Source organism: Sciurus vulgaris (genome assembly GCF_902686455.1).
Source record: "Sciurus vulgaris genome assembly, chromosome: 14".
NCBI lineage: Eukaryota > Metazoa > Chordata > Mammalia > Rodentia > Sciuridae > Sciurus > Sciurus vulgaris.
Genome location: NC_136475.1, coordinates 76,052,800 through 76,071,334, shown reverse-complemented (window position 1 = coordinate 76,071,334; position 18,535 = coordinate 76,052,800). Strand labels below are relative to the sequence as shown.

The window sequence follows — 18,535 nt, the reverse complement described above, 5'->3', positions numbered from 1 at the left end:
CTTATTCCCAAGATTAGGAATATTTTCTACTACTATTTCACAGAATGAGTTTCTATGCCATTAGCCGGCCTCTCACTCCTCCTAAAGACCTGAGTCTTAAATTTGATCTTTTAATATTGTCCCAGATCTCCCATAAATTCTGGTCCTAGTTTCCCCAATATGAGCTGGAGAACTAAGAGGCATGGCCCATACAGGATCAATAAACTATAACATTATTTTCAGCTATAGCTATTCTGCAAGAGGTAGAAGCAGCATAAGATCCCCTGTGTTTAAAGACTTCATACCAGCAACCAGAGATAAAGAACTGTTATTTTCTTCTGCATTTTTTGGACAGCTGTCCTCTGCCCCCCCCATTGAATTGTCTTTGCTCCATTGTCAAAGAACCATGGTCTATATTGGTAGAGGTATATTTCTAAGCTTGCCTTTGACTTGTCTAATCTTTTTCCAATTCCACATTATTTTGATTATTGGAGCTTTAAAATAAATCCTTAGGCTTGGGAGTGCCAATTCTCTGACTTTGTTGTTCTTCAATATTGTGATGGCTGTTTGGTCCTTCTAATTTTCCACATACATTTCAGAATTTGGCAATATCTGCAAAACAATAAGTTAGGATTTTTGAGTGGGATAGCATTGAATCTGTAGATCAAGTTGGGAAGAACTGACATCTTAGTGATATTGAGTTTTCCTATCCGTGAAAAGGGAATATCTTTCCATTAATTTAGATCTTCTTTGATTTCTTTCATCAGAATATTGTAGTTCTTCTCATGTAGATCTTGTACATCATTAAATTTATACACAAATCTAGAGAGTAGAATAAATTGGACATAACTTTCCTAAGTTCACTTATGAATATGTGATCAGTGTAACTCCACGTCATGTACAACCACAAAAATGGGAAGTTATATTCCATGTATAGATATGTCAAAATACATTCTACTGTCACATATCACTAAAAGTAACAAAAAATTAGATTTATACACAAATCTTTTTTTTTAATGAAATTTCAAATTCCTATTGTCCGTTGCTGGTATAGAGGAAGAAATTGAGTTTTGTATACCAATTCATGTATTAAATGCTTTTTTTTTGGACTTTTTCTCTCCTTGTTTCCCATTATCTGTTAAAGGAAGGCAAGTCAGAATTTATAGAAAGATATTAATCTTTAAAATTAATAAACTTTATTTTTAGGTTTATACAAAATTAAGCAGATCATACAGAGAATTTCTACATATCCCCCACCCACTCACATTTTCTCCTCCTATTAATATCTTGCATCAGTGTGATACATTCAATTTCAAGTTTACTACCACAAGGAGATACTGAATACATTTAGGTATATTCTTTGCCCTCATGGAGTTTATAATTGTACTGAGAAGTCATGGCAAAATGCTTCCATGTAAGCAATTAATACAAAATAGTGTACAATTGGGTTTTCATATGTGTCTTTCCTTAGCCAAGGGGAGAAATTAGTGTAGTTTGTGGTAGTTATAGAGAAGTGAGAGGTAGGAAAGCTCAGAAGTTTTGAGGAGCAAACAAGACTGGGGCTTGAATGTTGGTGTGAGTAATCAGAACTAGATAAATGCTTAGAATTGAGTTTCTAAGCAGATCCTTTGGATCTGGTTCTTTGGGGACTGTTGGTTTGCAGTTTCACATTTATCTTTATGCAGATATTCAGCACAATTTGTTTCTTTGAATCAAACTGAAAGACTCATGCCAAGGAGCATTTATAAAGAGAGGCAATGCCTTTCTGGGGAAAAGTTACCAAATGGGACCATGTCTTTTTCATTTGCCATAAGAGTAGAATTTTATGTGTGCACATAAGAAAGAAAGTAACCATATAAAAGGTAGTGACACAGACCCCAAGTAGAAGTTGCCCTGAGTTCTTCCTCACCTGCATTGAAATCACACTTTGGAGAGTTTTGTCATTTCTGTAGGCAAGAGAACCCTGTGGGATCTCCTGGTGGGGGGGGGGGGGGAGGAAGGAATGAGGGGACTGAATAAATCCCCTTGCTTTAATCTTTTATCTCTTCTCACTAAGAGGGGAAGAGCAAGGAGAGCATTAAGTGTCCTATTCCCACCCCACCCTGACTGCCACCCCTTAGTCTTGGTTAGAGGCCTCTCCAGATTTACATGTAATGGCTTCCTTGGGTCACCAGTGATGAAACTACATTACTTAAGAAAGTTCCGGCAGTGATAGGACACATTCATATTCACAGCTTTGGTCACACGACTCCACAAACATCACCTTCCTTCAGAATGTATCTGTGCATCCACGCCTCCTCTTTTTCTTTCCCTACTTCCTCTGCCAACACTTGAATTCAGGCAGTCATCCGATTCCAAAGGCAGCTACAGACTTAATCTTCTGTCTCACAGTGACTGGGTTCAAAACATGGGTGGCATCTTGGATCCATTCTTTTCCTTTATGAAGTCTCATTCGTTTTTCCTGGAAAGCATCTCTTTTTATTTATTTTTTTATTTCTGCCTTATTATGGGATCCCCAACACCTTACTTCTGACTCTCCCATGCAGAAGATCTAGACTCTTTGGCCTGGATCTCAAGGTGTTCCCTTTGAAACTATGCTCCCTTCTTTAGTTCACGGTAGCTTGTGCTTCTCCCTCGGTCTGTCCTTTTTTCTTTCCTCCTCCAAATAACAACTTGTGTTCTCTCTTTTCTATGTGGGGTTGCCATTTGGAGCAAATAAAAATATCAGGTTGCATTTAAATTTCAGATAAACAAAAATAACTTTTTAAAAATATGATACAACATATCACCTTTTTTTGTATGAAATTTAAGATTGTTTGGGCAACTGAGATTTTATCTGTTGATTCTACTTTTATGGAACCTTTTATCAATGGCCCAGTTTTCTCTGCTCTCCATTTTGTAGTTCCGGAAACACCTATTTCAATTTTTAATTATATACACAGTATTGACACATATGGAGCAAACACTCATTATCAGACACTGTGCTAAGACTTTCTTTTCATACAAGAATAGTTCATTGAATTCTAGGAAGAAACATGGGATAAAGTGGGAAGTACTATGATGGCCATTTTATTATAAATAAGGAAACTGAGTCTTTGAGAGTTTTTAACTATATTCTGTTCACATTCCCAAAGATAATTAAGAACTTGAATTTGTAGATTGAACAACTTGTTCTGGTTTCCTTGGCACTGTTCTGTTTTTAAAATTCAGAGTTGCACATCCTGTGAGCCCCCTCATTTCTAGGCAAAGTCTGGATATCTGACTTGAAAGCCTTGGATTCTATCCTATTTCCAAGCCTTGTGAGTTTTACTTTTGCTCTATGTTATGTTATGAAGTCCCTGAGGACAGGGTGCTTGTCTGGTGGTATTCACTGATACTAAGGATTACTTGGCAGGTTCTTGACAAATGGGAGCAGGACCTTTGTTCATAGACCACGACTCTTTTCTTGGGTCTCTTTGGATGGCAGAACTGAGGACTGTGTGGGTCAGTGTGCTGTGGGTGTCCAATCTCAGATTCAACTGAGACCTGAGCATGGCTTGTGGTCTTTGCATTAGCAACACACACTTTTTCATAAAGTCACTGGATATTGCTTGCAAAGATGCTCGGTTATTGCTACCAGAAACCATGCCTCTAAATTGGTGAAATGCGGCTCCCTAGCAGGTGTGTGGTGTCTCACTTTGCAAGCTGAACTTGAGAAGCTCCCCACTGGGAAGTCTGGGTTCAGGCAGTGAGTGAAGCTGGAGAAACCAAAGCCATTGTGCCATGTGGATCAGGGTACATAGGATGGGCAGCCAGCCTGATGGCACCTTGCTGGATGGGAAGGGACCTGAGAAAGTAGTGCAGCTGCTGCTTCTTTGCTGGGACTGTGCTTTGATCCAATAGGTACATTTCCCAAAGATTATATGTTATTACATTATTATATAACCAAGTGGGTAGGATGATGATATGTGGGTGTTATTGTTATGCCACAAGGTGGTTAATGAGGTGTGATGGGAAAGGCAGGAAAAATAGATTTCTATCTCCCAAGGGCATCTGTATCATTTGTCTCCAGTTTATGTTGAATGCAGGTTGCTATTGAGCACACATTAAATATACCAAAAAAAAAAAAAAAAAAAAAAAAAAGAAAAGAAAAGAAAAGAAAGAAAAAACAAAACAACAACAACAACAACAAAACAAACAAACAAACCAAGCTGTTTCTGGAGAAATCATTTGTAAAAACAATTTGCTATTTTTAAAAGTCTAAGTTGAATTGATAAAGGCTAAGGATCTCAAGGCAATTTTATTTTCAGCTGCTAATTTTCACTTCAGAATGCTTGAATTTTTTCATATGCTTGTGATCTTCAGGGTTTTCTTTATGGTAAAGGTTTAACTGGTATGGGGGCATTGAGGGTAGGCAGGAGTTTCCATTTTGAACCGTGCTGACAGATTCTTCAGTCTTTTCTTCATTAGAAACTCAAGGTGACTTTTCCTTGACCCAACAGGACAGTCTTTCAGGCTCTTAGTGCGACATTCAAGGCCATTCTAACACTAATCTATCTTTCTAGCTCTTTTACTAGTTTCTTACTACAGGCTCTGCTCCAATTAGATGGCTATGGACTGAATGTTTATGTCCCCAGGGTGAAGGATTTTGAAGATGGGGCCTTTGGGATTTAGTGCCCTTATAAAAAGAGACCCCAGAAAAGTCCTCCCCCTTCTGCTGCATAAGGTCATAATGAGAAGATGGCTGCCTGTGAATCAGGAAGAGAATGCTCACCAGACATCGAATCTACCAGTGCCTTGATCTTGGGCTTCCCAGCCTCCAGGACAAATAAGTCTCTGTTGTGTATAGCCACACAGTCTGTGGTGTTCTGGTATAGCAGCCTGAGCTAAATAAGACCTAGACTCTTCTACCATCATCAGCTAAACACACATTGAGCTTTTCTTCCTCCAAGTCTTTTCTCTTGAAAAGCTGACATCATGGTTGAGAGTTCAATCTTTGATTAGACTCTTTGGGTTCAAATCCTGGTTTTGCTACTGGCTGGGTGTTCTTGGGCAAAATGAAACTTAAATTATATTTATTTTGCAGGTGTAAAATGAATGAAAAAATGTATAACCATGTACAGCACATATGAAGCGCCCAATAAATGCTAGCTCCTCATCTACATAACTTAATCTCATGTCCTGTCTACCTAGCTTGAAACGTGTCTCTTCCTTGAAACCTTTCCAGATCACCCCATCCTTCCATATGCTCCCCCTCTTTGGAAATCCTGAGAACTGGGACCGCTTCTTTGGCAGGCGGTCGGCATTTTTTCTCATGCAGTGTCTTAGAATCACAGCTATTTATTAAGCATCTCTGTGAGTTGCATTCACTGAGCGTCACTCAGAGTATTGGGTGCAGAGCCCTTAGAGGCAAGAACTCTTTATCTCACTTTACAAAGAAGCAAACTGAGGCTCAGGAAAGTTCAGAGAGGCTCCATGGTTGCACAGCTACTGAGAGCTGATCCTGGGATTCCCACAATGGCAGCCATGACACTTTCCCTCTTTTGCCAGAATGCCAGAGTGTACACCTGATTAGGGCTTCCACTCTGACCCTGGAGGAGGAGGCACTCAATGTGTTTCTGGTGATTTGATGGACCACATGCAATCTGTTTGCCTTTATAAATGCTATCCAGTCTTAGGACTGTGATTATCTTTTTTTTTCTTTCTTGTCTGTACTGGGGATTGAACTGAGGTCCTCATGCATGCTAGGCAAGTGCTTTACCACTGAGATACATCTCCAACAGGGCTGTTGATCTTGATGCTGATAAAGACTTTACACGATATATTTTTGACCTTAAAAGGATAGACTCTAACTTATTATTCTTGTGTTGATCTCCATGTGAATCTAAAACAGTAATTTTCATTTCTTTTTACCTTGACTGTCCCCTGCTGTTTTGAATATGGTTATATGAGAAATGTCAGAAACAATCTTATTATCAATGCTGTTTGTCACAAAGGAGACTTTCTCATGACTTAGGACCAGCTAATTGGTCTGTCAATGACTTTCTTTGGTTAGGTGAGTCATTTGATCCATTGTTGACAAGGTGCAAACTCAGTGGTGGCTCTTGTGGGTGTGACATTCTCTTAACCCCTAATCAAGATATCATTAAAGTCATTGATGGTTTATACTGAATTGGAATGAAACTGGATTGGTTTTGTAAAAAGCTGTTGAAAAGACAATTCCGTGGAGCTTTGGCGAAACATGAATGCTTTGCATTTTCAAGTGTGTGCATGCATGTGACACATAGGCAACCTCTGTGATTTCTAAATGCCTTGGACATAATAGTCTATCTTGATTGAGACTGAAATCTAAAGTACTGGTCCATTCACATATTTAGTGAATTTGTACTATATGCCTGGTAACTGTTCTAGCCACTTGGGACATAGCAGTGACAGAAATAGACTAAAACTTCTGCCCTCTTGGAACTCCTTTTAAAAAAATTTTTGGTACGAAAGAATTTTCAAATTAATACAAAAGAAGAAAGAATAATATACCCATCATTTACTTTTTTTTTTTTTTTTTGTGGTACTGGGGATCGAACTCAGGGCCTTGTACTTGCAAGGCAAGCACTCTACCAGCTGAGCTATCTCCCCAGCCCCCATCATTTACTTTTAATAATTATTTATACTTAATAATTTAACAATTATTACTATTTTATTATTTTTTTTCAACTGTTTGTTCCCCCTGTACACTTAATGCTAATGGGAACACTTTAAAGCAAATCCCAGACATGAAACATTTTATCATATACTCTTCAGTATGAATTTCTCATGTAACCAACAATGTCATTATCAAATCTAACATCATTGGTATCATTTAACATTCAGTCTGGGTTAAATTTTCCCCAATTGTCTCAAGAAATTATATTTTACATTTGTTTGTTTGAATCCAGATCCAAGCAAGATCTGCGCATTATAGGCTGTGGATAGGGCTCTATTCTTTTCCTTCCACATTTTTATGCATTACAGTTGTACATAATGGTGGGATCTGTTGTTACATATTGGTACATGCACATAATATAACAATATAATTTGGCCAACATCACTCTTGATGGGGTTCTTAACCCATTTTGGATCCCATTTTGGATAACAGACCCTCACAGTACTTCCTTGGTTGTAGGCATGGGTTATTGAACCTGTGGAAGCTTCTACAGTTTGAATTTGGCTGAATGTATCTTGATGGTGTTTTTAATGATATTCCTTCTTGCTCCAACTTTTCTATACCATGAGAGTTATATCTAGAGGCTTAATTAGAGCTAGTTTCAATTGTGGGGGGGCAAGGCAGATGGTCCTTGAAATTAATACACTCACAGAAATTGGCACTGTTTTGGTGTACCACTGATGTCTTGCTTGCTAAAAATCTGAGTGGTTGGTATGAAAAACTTAGTTCTTGTGTCACAGTGACAGTTCTTATCCTGATGCTGTGAAACAATCTCCCTTTCCTTCCTTTATGCTGGCCTACAAAGACTTTTCTCTTTTATTGATACTAGGGATTGAGCAGGACCTTATGTCTGACTAGGCAAGCACTCTAGCATTGAAGAATATTCCAAGTCCTTTTTAAAAATTTTATTTATAACAGGGTCTTGCTAAGTTGCCCAGGCTGATCTATGAACTTGTGATTTCCTCAGCCTCCTGAGTAGCTAGGATTATAGGTGTGCCCCACCAGACCTGGCTTAAGTGGTTGTGTTATAGGTATTTGGAGGGCCTGGGGAGCAGCGCTCCACACAGGAACAAGCTGGGTTTGAAAATTTCATGTTAGTAACTTCTGGGGAGAACCGAAAAGAGAATTAATTGGAAAATTAACTTATAGGATAGCATGAATCTAAATTAGTGAATCAGAGTATTTGAGCGGGTCTTTAGGGCTTATTTTGCAAAAGAGACCCAAGTGATTCAAATGTGCAACCAGAAGTGAGTACCCCTGATTCAGATAGTAAGACTTGCACAGTTTTGCTAAGTTCTCTTCAGTTCGTAATGTAGTTCAGCAAGAGGTCCTCACTTGCAACCTTGAGAATAAAGAGGAGATATGGGTCAGAGGAAGATAAACCCAAGTAGAAGCAGTAGGAGGTTCCTGGAGTCTCCAGTGGCTATTGATTTGTAAGGATTTCCATGGCATTGATGAATCTCCTCAATGATGTCATGAACTTTTAAAGAATGAGAATGGTGGATTTCATTTGGAAAACCCAGAAGGAATGACTCAGTGAACAAACACAAGAACAGAGCTGCCATTTGCTCACTTGGGGGGAGGTTCCATTTTGAACATGTTATATTTGAGCTGTGTAGTATACACCAGAGAGTAGATATGGAGTAGGCAGTTGAACAATAGTACAAAGTTCAGAGGAAGGAATATAAACTTGGGAATTATGAAACTACAGATGGTATTTAAAGCCACCAACTGTATAAGATCACCTGGTGGAGAGAGACTGGCTTCCCGAAAACCATGTGAAGAAGATTCTTCCTACGTTGTAAGGGTTTCTCTGAGGTGTGCCGAGGAGAGTGCTTACAGAGTTCTTAAGCATACTGTTATTATTATTTTTTCACTAAGTGCAGCCAGATTGCTCTACAGAAGAAATGTACCAGCTTAAATTCCTATCAGCAGTGCACGAGGATTACCATTTCCCCATATCCTTGGCAGTAGGTGGGATAATCTTCCTGACATTTTGCCACATGCATGGATAAAGCAGTGGTGTGTTGAACGAGCAGCTCACAAGAGCTGAATGAGCACATTTCTTCCCAACTTCTTGCCCAGTGAACTCACACTGGTAGCTTGACGTCAGGGGTGGTAAAGGTACATGCAGCACAGAAATTAGCAAATAGTATAAATGAGGATTCCTGCCTCCCTCCCAGGAGCTGGTGTTAAGGTCTGTACCAGTGGTGGCTGATTGTGTCACACCACATTTCCATTCTTTGGGTCTGAGCACCTCTTCTGAGCTTGCTTGCCATCCTAGCCTTCCCTGCCATGAGCTGCTTGCTCCTACCCTTTTCTTATTTTTATCTTGGATTTTCTGACTGCTTTTTATTGACTTCCCCAAAGTTCCTTATGTATTTTAGATACAAACCTCTAGTTGTTTTTGTATACAGTATATATCATTTCCCAATTTGTCAGCTCTTTTAATGTTTTTAATGGCATTTTTAATTGAAGGGGAGGCTTATTGTGATGCATTTTAAATCCTCCAATCTTCGCTTTAAGGTTAATTTTTTTTTTTTTTTCCTGTGCTGGGGGTCAAACCTGGGGCTCACATGTGCTGGGCACGTGGTCTACTACTGAGGCACATCCCAGGTCCTGCAGTCTTGTTTTTTGACCTAAACCCTTACCCCACATTCATAGAGATGGTCTCCCACAGTTTCTCTCTCTTATATGCAGGTCTTCAGTTTATCTGGAGTTCTCTTTGTATGTGGCAGATGTGGGGCACACGGCTTTAATTTTTCTTCATTAACTAAGCCAGTTTCCTCAACATGATCTCTAAATACTCTATAGTTTTCTCATTGGCTTAAGGCATCACCTTGCATAAATCATAGTCCCGTCCATTCATGGGTTTGCCTCTGAGTTCTGCGTCCTGTCTCACTGCTCCTCTTGTCCCTGGAGCTGTACCATTTTGTTTTTATTTCTATGTGGCAATGACATAATATCTAGCAGGGCAGTTCTTACTTCTTAGCACAGGAAACAATCAATAATGTGAAAAGAGAGCCTACAGAGCGGGAGAAAATCTTTTCCACACACACTTCAGACAGAGCACTCATCTCCAAAGTTTATAAAGAACTTAAAACACTTTACACCCAAAATACAAAGAACCCAATCAATAAATGGGCTAAGGAAATAGGCAGACACTTCACAGAAGAAGATATACAGGTGATCACCAAATATATGAAAAAGTGTTCATCATCCCTGTAATTAGAGAAATGCAAATTAAAACCACCCTAAGATTTCATCTAACTCCAATTAGAATGGCTATTATCAAGAACACAAGCAATGAAAAGTGTTGGTGTGGATGTGGAGAAAAAGGCACACTCATACATTGCTGGTGGAGTTGCAAATTGGTGCAGCCACTCTGGAAAGCAGTATGGAAATTTCTCAGAAAGCTTGGAATGGACCCACCATTTAACCCAGATGTCCCACTTCTCGATTTATATCCAAAGGACTTAAAATCAGCATACTACAGTGATGCAGCCACATCAATGTTCATAGCAGCTCAATTCACAATAGGTAGATTGTGGAACCAACCCAGATGCCCTTGAATTGACAAACGGATGAAGAAATTGTGGCATATATACACAATGGAACATTACTCAGTCACAAAAGAATAAAATCATGGCATTTGCTGGTAAATACATGAAGTTGGAAAATATCATGCTAAATGAAATAGGCCAAACCCAAAAAACCAAAGGCCAAATGTTTTCTCTGATAAGTGCAGGACAATATTTAACAAGGGAGGTGATGGGGGGAAGAGAAGAATGAAGGAACTTTGGAAGGTATAGAGGAAAATGGGGTGGAAGTGGGTGGAGGACAGAAAGATGGTAGAATGAAACAGATAGTATTACCCTATATATATGTATGATTACATGAATGGTGTGAATCTACATTGTATACAACCACAGAGATAAAAAGTTGTACCCCATTTGTGTACAATAAATCAAAACGCAGTCTGTAAAAATAAAAAGATTTTAATAAAAAAAACAAAATTGACATAACTATTTTAAATCATAGTTCCTTATACATATTATAAGGTTACTGAGTTCTTTAAAATTTTAATTCCTTACTAGAATTTTGGTTATACCAAAACATTGAATTCAGAGACAAAATGGGGGCATTTTTTACAATGTAAAATTTACCTCTTCATGGTTTCACTCTTCATTTATCTAGTCTTCTTCTGTGTCCTTAAATAGTTTTAACATTTTCTCCATAAAGTTTTTGCAAGTTTTGGGTTAATTCCTGGATATTGCGCTTTAAAGTTTTATTGCTATGGTGAATGGTCTCTGATTGTCTATTATATTTCCTACGACTTGCTCCTGATGGGAACCATTGATTTTTATCAATTGATCTTGTACTTGGCATCCTTGCTAAACCAACCTATTACTTTTAGTAGTGTGTTGATTCTTTTGTGTTTTATATGCTGATAATCATCTCATTCGCAAGCATGTGAAGAAGATTTTAGGGGTTGAGTCAAGTGCTCTGCTTTTTTGCATTTAATCACTTCTTCTAGTTGGGCTCCCATCTGGTGCTTGGATTCTGTCAGCAGGGTGTCTATTTGGTTCTAAGGCGTTTGTCCTCCACACACTCAAATTGTGGAAATGAGTTCTATTCTTCCCTGTGTATGACATCCTGCCTAGTACCTGCTCATGGAAGAGCAATGATGTGGCCCTCTTTTGCCTATTTCCTATAACTCCTTTCTCAAGGTGTGGTGTCCTGATAGCTCCTGAGACCTTCCTGATTGCTAACTGAATTCTGAGTGATCCCTGTTGCTCTATGCAGCTGTTTCTGGGTCCTTACTGCCTAGAAGGACACTTTATGTAGGTGATGCAAAACAGTGACTTAACACATGCTTTCAGATCAGACAGGCTGAGGTTTGAATCTTATTTCTGTACCAGGGTAGGTGAAGCAGCTTCCCAGAGTCCATTTCTTCATTTGTAAAATGAAGAGTAGTAAGATCCTCTAGGTAAAGTGACACACGGGGGACAGTCAGAAGTTGCTCTTTCTCCACACTGTTGACCACATGCTTGACCCCTTCCTGGCCCTGTGGTTTGTTGCTGTATTGCAACTTCAGGCATAGTTGCATCTCAGCAGCAGCCTCTGGATCATATTCCATGTGCCTTCCCAATAGATAGTTCAAGCTCCAAGTTCTGGCTCCATACCATTTTCCAATATTGCTCTTGTTAACTGGGCAATACCTAGTTCCAAGACTTTGAAAGGAGTTGTGGGGGGTGGTTTCAGGGAGCATCAGTCCAATGAGTACTTGTATTCATGATGATTGGCCAGGGAGTTACTTCAGCCTTTGGAATAAAGGCAGCCAGGTGAGTGAGGGACTCTTTCTGGTGACCTGGTGTCCTGGGAATTTGTCTATGTATTGTATGGTGTTTGGGCGCAGCAGAAAAAGCCAGTGACCTGGCTGGTTCTAACAGAGACCTTTGTTATAGCTAAGGCCAGCTCAGTAGCCACACCCTGTCACCTACTAATAGTACTATCTTAAGAGGAATGATTTAAATCAGCAATAAAAGTAAACTGTATACTTGTGGAGACTTCACCAACAAGCTCCTTCTGTTATAATAGATCTTCATGAGTTTCTGTGGTTCAATAACAATAGTTCTCATTTACAGGTATTTAAAGTTCACCAAAGGCAGACTGCCTTCCTGCTTTTAACCAGTTGAAGAGGAGGTGGGTAGATCAGACAAGAAAAAGGTATGATGAAAACAGGGAAAGGGAGGTGGAGTCCTCAAAGGGAGGAGGAAGCATCTCTGTCACATTATCTCTGAGAGTGCATGAAGATGCAGAGCCTGCAGGGACAGAGAAGTTGGCAGTTGTCCAGGGACGTGGGATGGTGATGGTATTTAAAATTGCATAAGCACCGTGGGTTTTAGTTGGCAGTGTGCTCCACCCAATTCAACAATGTGGTGTGACTACTACAAACAACCACTTTCATATTTTGAGTTACGTTAACAGAAGCATAGGCGCAGAAAGAGGTGGCAGGCTCACTCCTCTCATTTCAACAGGCCACCCATTCATTCCTGGGCATCACATTTAAAGGGGCTCAAGACAATCTGTGAAGCATCCGAGGACTCCTTCAGCATGCTGGTGAGTGGGTTTGTAACCATGTTATATAAGTAGCTGCCTAAGAGACAATGCTTGAATTGGAGTCAGACTTGATCTAAGTTCCCACGGTAGAAACAACCGAAAAGAGGAAGAGGTGCAGGGAGCCAGATGTTACCTCCTATGGAAGGAAAAAAAAAAAAAAATTCCAAAAGGCTGGCCCATGACAAATTGGCTACTTCAAGAGGTAGCAAGTTCCTTGTTACTGGAGGTGTTCAACTATGATCACTAGGGAAGACGTTAAAGAATCCAGCAACTGGAAGGTGTCCCCCCTCCCCTAGTCTCTGGAATCAGTGGTTCTACCAGGAAAAGATGTTCTAGTGTGTGGTGTGCATTCACCTCTGCTCTTCCGGAGACACTGGTGGCATTCCTTCAGTCATTCATTTATTCAACATGTTATTGCCAGGCACTGTGCTTGGTGAATACAGAAAGGTGGGAAAATACTGTATGCCTCAGAGAGTTATGGTGTGACACTATTGACTGAGGCTTAAAAACCTCAGTCCTAGTCTCTTTCATTAGGCCTCCTCCTGAAAGGGACACGTAAAATGTCAACACCTTTCTTTTCACTGAAAGTCAGAACAGGAGGTCAGCATCCACAACTGTTAGGTGTCACAGTTCCACCATTCTCAAGTTCTTAGATGGAGAAGGAGATCAGGATATAAAGCAGGGGAGCAGGAGACACAAACTGCTGCAGTGACTTCTCCCTTCTTCCCTCTGCCTTCACGCTGGTCAACGTGGGTACAGCACTGACCAGGCTTTTTACAGCCAGAGCTGCAAACAGATAATGGACTGATGGCTCTAATCTGGACCATGCATGGTACTCATGATTACACTACCCGAAAAAGGGGCGCTTCTAGTCCGGGATATAAGTGAGCAAAGCAGGCCAGGTGGGCTAGCTAAAGGCATTAAAGATGAGGGTATACACAGCACCATGAGCTGCTGCACCATATGTCGGTCGGGCCAGGCGGGGTTCCTGCGACAGCCTGGCTCTGCTGCGCTGGACAGATCCCCGCGGCGGCAGTCCACGCCAGGGAAACTCACGAAGACCACCATACTGCGCTGGCGTTGAGGACCGGTCGCACGCCTGTTGAGGGGCGCAGGGGCGCAGGCTGGAGGCGAGCGGGCGCAGGCGCGTGCGCCGGGCTGAGGCCGAGGCCTGCGCGCAGCCGGGCTGCTGCACTGCGCGCGCGCGCGCGCCGACCCGCGTGGGGCCCGGCTCCGGCGCGCGGCGCGGAGGCTGCTGGCGGGAGGGGCGCGGGAGAGGTCGGGGAGCAGCACGGCGGTAGGCTCCGCGGCGGCCACCGGACGTAGCCGCCCGGCGGCAAGCGCGCTCTCGGTGTTTCCTCCGCGCCCCCGCGTCCCCAGCTGGCGCTCGGAGAGGACCTGGAGGAGGCAGGTGGGGCGGGGGGCGCGCGGGGCCTCCTGGGCCGCGGGTGGGAGGCAGGCTTCAAACCTGGGAGGGCGGCGGCGCGGGGCACTGGGGGCCGTTGGCGGTTCGGGGAGGGGGCCTGGTGGCGCTGGGGACCCTGGAAGCCGCGCGGCTGCCTCCTGTGAGCGCCGGTGTCGCCCGCCGCAGGGAGGCCTCCCTGGGGCGGTGCGGCCCACCCGGCAGGGATGTGGGGTTCTGGTTTCCGTAGCTGACAGGCTGTTTAACTTTAGCGTGAGATAGGTGCTGCCGACTGTGCGGGTCCGGGGGGTCAGGCAGAGCTGGGTTCTGGCCCACGCTCTGCAGCCCTTGCAGTGACCGCCGTGGACGCCCTCGGAGTCCCTCGCGGGCGCATTGCTGTGCACCATCCGTCGTGGTTTATCCAGACGTCAGCCTCCTCCGGTTTCTCACTTGCTACCTTCACACACCCCCTTGTTTATTACATTGTTGAGAAACCGTTTCCTAGTGGGTATTCAAAACTAAACCATTGACTTTCCTTCTAGTCTTTTCCTACCTTGCAATTCCTTAATTCTGAATCATCTACGTTGGGAAGGGAAGTTGAAAGAACACCTGAATTGAGACCTAAGCTCACGTTTTAGCCCGCGTCCTTATGGTTTAGATTGATTGGTTTACAATGTTAGCGTTCTTTTGAATGAGGTGTGAAGTTGTACACTTTATCCAGAGACTGTACATAGACCATTTGGATTTCAACTCTGTTCTGAGACAATGTTTTGATATGTTATCAGAGGATGATACTCGATGGGATACTTACTTTCTGTATGTTTCAAGCGAGACTGTGGTTCATCTTGTAATACCATAGTATAAAACAGTGCCTTTGACATATTTCAATAAAGAAACACCTTCCTCCACAAAACATCCTTCAGATACTTTATACTTCACTTTCACTATGACACTTGTCAATTATGAATCTCCTGCACAATTCAGAGTGTGTATAAATGGCAGAGGACAGCTGTACAGGACATGGAGGGAAAGCAGAGACTTGAAAATAGCTGAAGTCTGTTCCCCACCTTTTTATGAGGCAAAATCCTTCGATTCCATCCTAATTTGCTAATGTGAATATGCATTTTTCATAATGCTTCCATTTGATATGGACTACCTGGGCTGAAAGATTGAATCTTGGAATGAGTTTATTTTTGTTTTGTAGAGAACTTAGCACATGGTATATACTATTTGTAGACTTTATTTCCACATTTCCTGATTACTAGATATAGTCCCACCAGCAAGACCTTTTAAACAAGTGATAATTATATAGTATTTTATTGCTTATAACAACCCCAATTTTGAAATATATAAATTAGTGAACTTTATAGCGTCAGCTTCACTTTCTCGTTTAAACCTACAATTATGTCCTTATTTTTAGTCTGACAGTTCCCTCATTAATTATTTACAATAATGCATTTTGGACTTACTTAGAGGATTAGCCTTTGTTTTTTTCTTCTTGTTTCAGGCATCTTTTTTTTTTTTTTTTTCATATTAGAGAGTAAGCTGTACTGTTTACCTGCTCTTCAGTAGAACTTTCTGTGACGAAGTGTTTTTTCTGCACTTGTGCAGTATGGTAGCACTAGCCAAAGACAGCTTGAACCTTTGAGCCCCTGAGTGGAGCTAGAGCCATGGATGAACTGAATCTGAAATTTAATTTAAATAGCCATAGGTGTTTAGTGGCTACCTGGTTGAACATCACAGCTTTTAATTATTAATATCCCGGGTATCCTTCACTAACCATCTTGAATCTGTGCTCATAGTTCCCAGCTGTGCTTAGCCACAGCATTCATTACTATTATACTGTAATTGCAGCTTTCTGTAGAAATCCAGTGCTAGGCTGCAGTCTATATGAGGGCAAAGACAAATCCATTTTCTTTACATTTGCTAAGTCCAGTGTAGGGCTTGGTAAGAAACAGTATTTTTTGAATGCATAACTGGACCTGCAGGCAGGTGTCTTACTTTGATATTCTCTTTAGGGCCTAGGGCTCAGTGTTCAATGCTGTAAACACTTGCTTAGTGATCGGACAGATGTTTTGTAGGTAGCAAATGAAAGGATGATTGCAGGTGTGCTTTTCACATGTCAGTCTTGTTTTGGAATCTCATGAAAATAAAGACTCTTGACAGATTGCCGTGGGTGATTGAATGAAAGGGCCTTATGATTCCAAAGATTGTGGGCACAGCTTGAGTTTCCTGTTAGCTAAGCAGCTTGAGGATGCTGCTCTTAACTGTATCCCAAATAAATCAGTTAGACTCTTTCTTGGGTTCTGTCAACCCTGAACCACTTGGAAGAAGTTGGTGGACATTTCTTACTACTTCTGGGATAAGGCAGAATCAGGGGTCTTTGAAAAATCACAAGATAGTAGAGCCACGTAGTGGTTCCTTACCAGATATCTGTTAAACTTTGTTTCTTACATCTAAAGGAGGCCTCATAGCCTTTGCAGAATATGGGCCCATATTTACTGCCAAGCAAGCAGGGGCCAGCAAGTAGAAATCCTGAGTTGGGGTGAAGCTGTAGTGTGAAGGACAATGGTCCTTGTGCTTGGATTTGACAGTGTTTGAGGAAGATCACAATTGCTGTCTAACGCCAATTCCTTGATCTGGTCATTTTTCTATTTATGTGGCAAGGTTCATGTCAAAATGATTTAGATTATTGGGTGACAAGTAATAATTTAGCACCCAAGAAAAACTGAATACCCTTAAAATAGTAACAACTTGTTTAGGCTATTTAATATGCAATATCCCTGGTCATCTAAATGCATACTCCTTGAGAAAAAAAAGAAAGCATTTTATTCTCATCAGTTTTTTTTTTCCTAGCATTGAGTCAAATTGGGAAGAAACCTGTTAACTCAGAGCAGTGCTAGTTTTCTTGGTAGGATGGTAGAAATGATTAAGTAAGTATAAGGTTGGTTAATCAAGAATAGAGCTCACGTTGAGTAATATCTAGTATGGCATTATACGCTACTAGATTGAGCTATCAATGTTTTTTCCTAACTTATTCTATTTTTCTATTGAAAATAGTCTAAAAATCATTTTCATTTGGTTTTATAATATGATTTACTCCTTATATTTAAAAAAAATAAATGTAAGGATTCAAAACATTTCAGACTAAAGATCTGAGGCAAAAGAAATTAAAGTTTTTAACTTCGTAGTTTAGTTAGCAGTTTCTCTGCTTTCTATGTCATTTCTGAGATGTAGGCTAGGGAAGCACAAGTCTAATTTAGAGCAAATGTATTCTAAGCACTCGTGTTTTCTGGGAAAGAGAGGTAATAAAAGTGATATGGTTTAAAAGGGATGGCTTTCCATCTTCTGCTCGGATAGAATAAATAGACCTTGGTACATTAAGTGGAACCATCTCAGTAAGCCCTTCCGTTTGTGAAAGCGACATGATTCATTTTCAGTAAAGTTTTCTGGGATATCAGAAAATAATGGAAACATTCTAAACTAGATTATTTTCATGGGATGAGCACATGGCACCAGCTACTGTATGACAAATGATATAACCCATGTCAGCATTATTAAGGAGTCCAGGATCCTCCTGCAGGGATAATCTGCCCTTGTTTCTTACCGTGAGTAAGTGGATATCACCTATTTAGATTAGCTCAGCATTTTAAACAGTTCTTTTTTTTTTTCCTTACCTATTATTGGGAAAGATGTTTACTGATTATACTTTGTTACTCTTGAACTTTGTCTAGAGAGATTATGTATGCTGCTGACTGGATAAGAAGCAGTGTGTATTTTTACACAACAGTTTTGCAACAAGAACTGTTTTCCTGTCATAAAAGAGACTCTTAAAGGTTGAAGTTGAAAATGCCACTAGCTTAGACATTAAAAGATTTTTAGCATTTCTGTGATTGAAGGTAATCATTTAAAGTTGCACATAATAAAGTAGAAATGCTTTTTTTTTTTTCCCCTTTTCCACTGTAGGTGGCTTCCTAGAAGATGACCATAGAGGACCTTCCGGAGTTTCCATTAGAAGGAAATCCTTTGATTGGAAGATACCCCTTTTTATTTTCAGGTTCTGATACACCAGTTATCTTTTCCATTTCTGCTGCACCAATGCCTTCAGACTGTGGTACGTTACGTAGCCTTGTGTGCTTTTTGTAAACTGGTAACCTTGACTTCTGTCTTATGCCCTCTTTGCACTCATAATTTTTTTCTGAAACCATTTGCTCTGGTTTTTTACAAAATTGCTAAAGCTTTCCTTTTTCAAAATACAATTGCTTATTGCATTTTCTGCCTCTTAAGCTAAATGCTTTATTTCTGCCGTCAGCATTTTTATTATGTAAAAACGTTAATTTTAAGCACCATGA

General features: G+C 40.8%; 1 protein-coding gene across 3 annotated transcripts in view; it reads left to right on the top strand.

Moving 5' to 3' along the window:
• Window positions 1-18,535, top strand: part of CLIP4 (CAP-Gly domain containing linker protein family member 4) — an 82,208-nt gene that overhangs the window by 5,993 nt on the left and 57,680 nt on the right. The window contains exons 2-4 of one of the 3 annotated variants that reach the window (XM_079110287.1): window positions 12,307-12,364; window positions 12,700-12,781; window positions 18,150-18,297. In XM_079110287.1, the coding sequence (XP_078966413.1) occupies window positions 18,165-18,297 (133 nt within the window). In that variant the 5' untranslated portion in view covers window positions 12,307-12,364; window positions 12,700-12,781; window positions 18,150-18,164. Of the gene's footprint in view, window positions 1-12,306; window positions 12,365-12,699; window positions 12,782-14,010; window positions 14,193-18,149; window positions 18,298-18,535 lie in introns of those variants that run through there. The other 2 variants (XM_079110289.1, XM_079110288.1) reach the window with 2 other exon arrangements.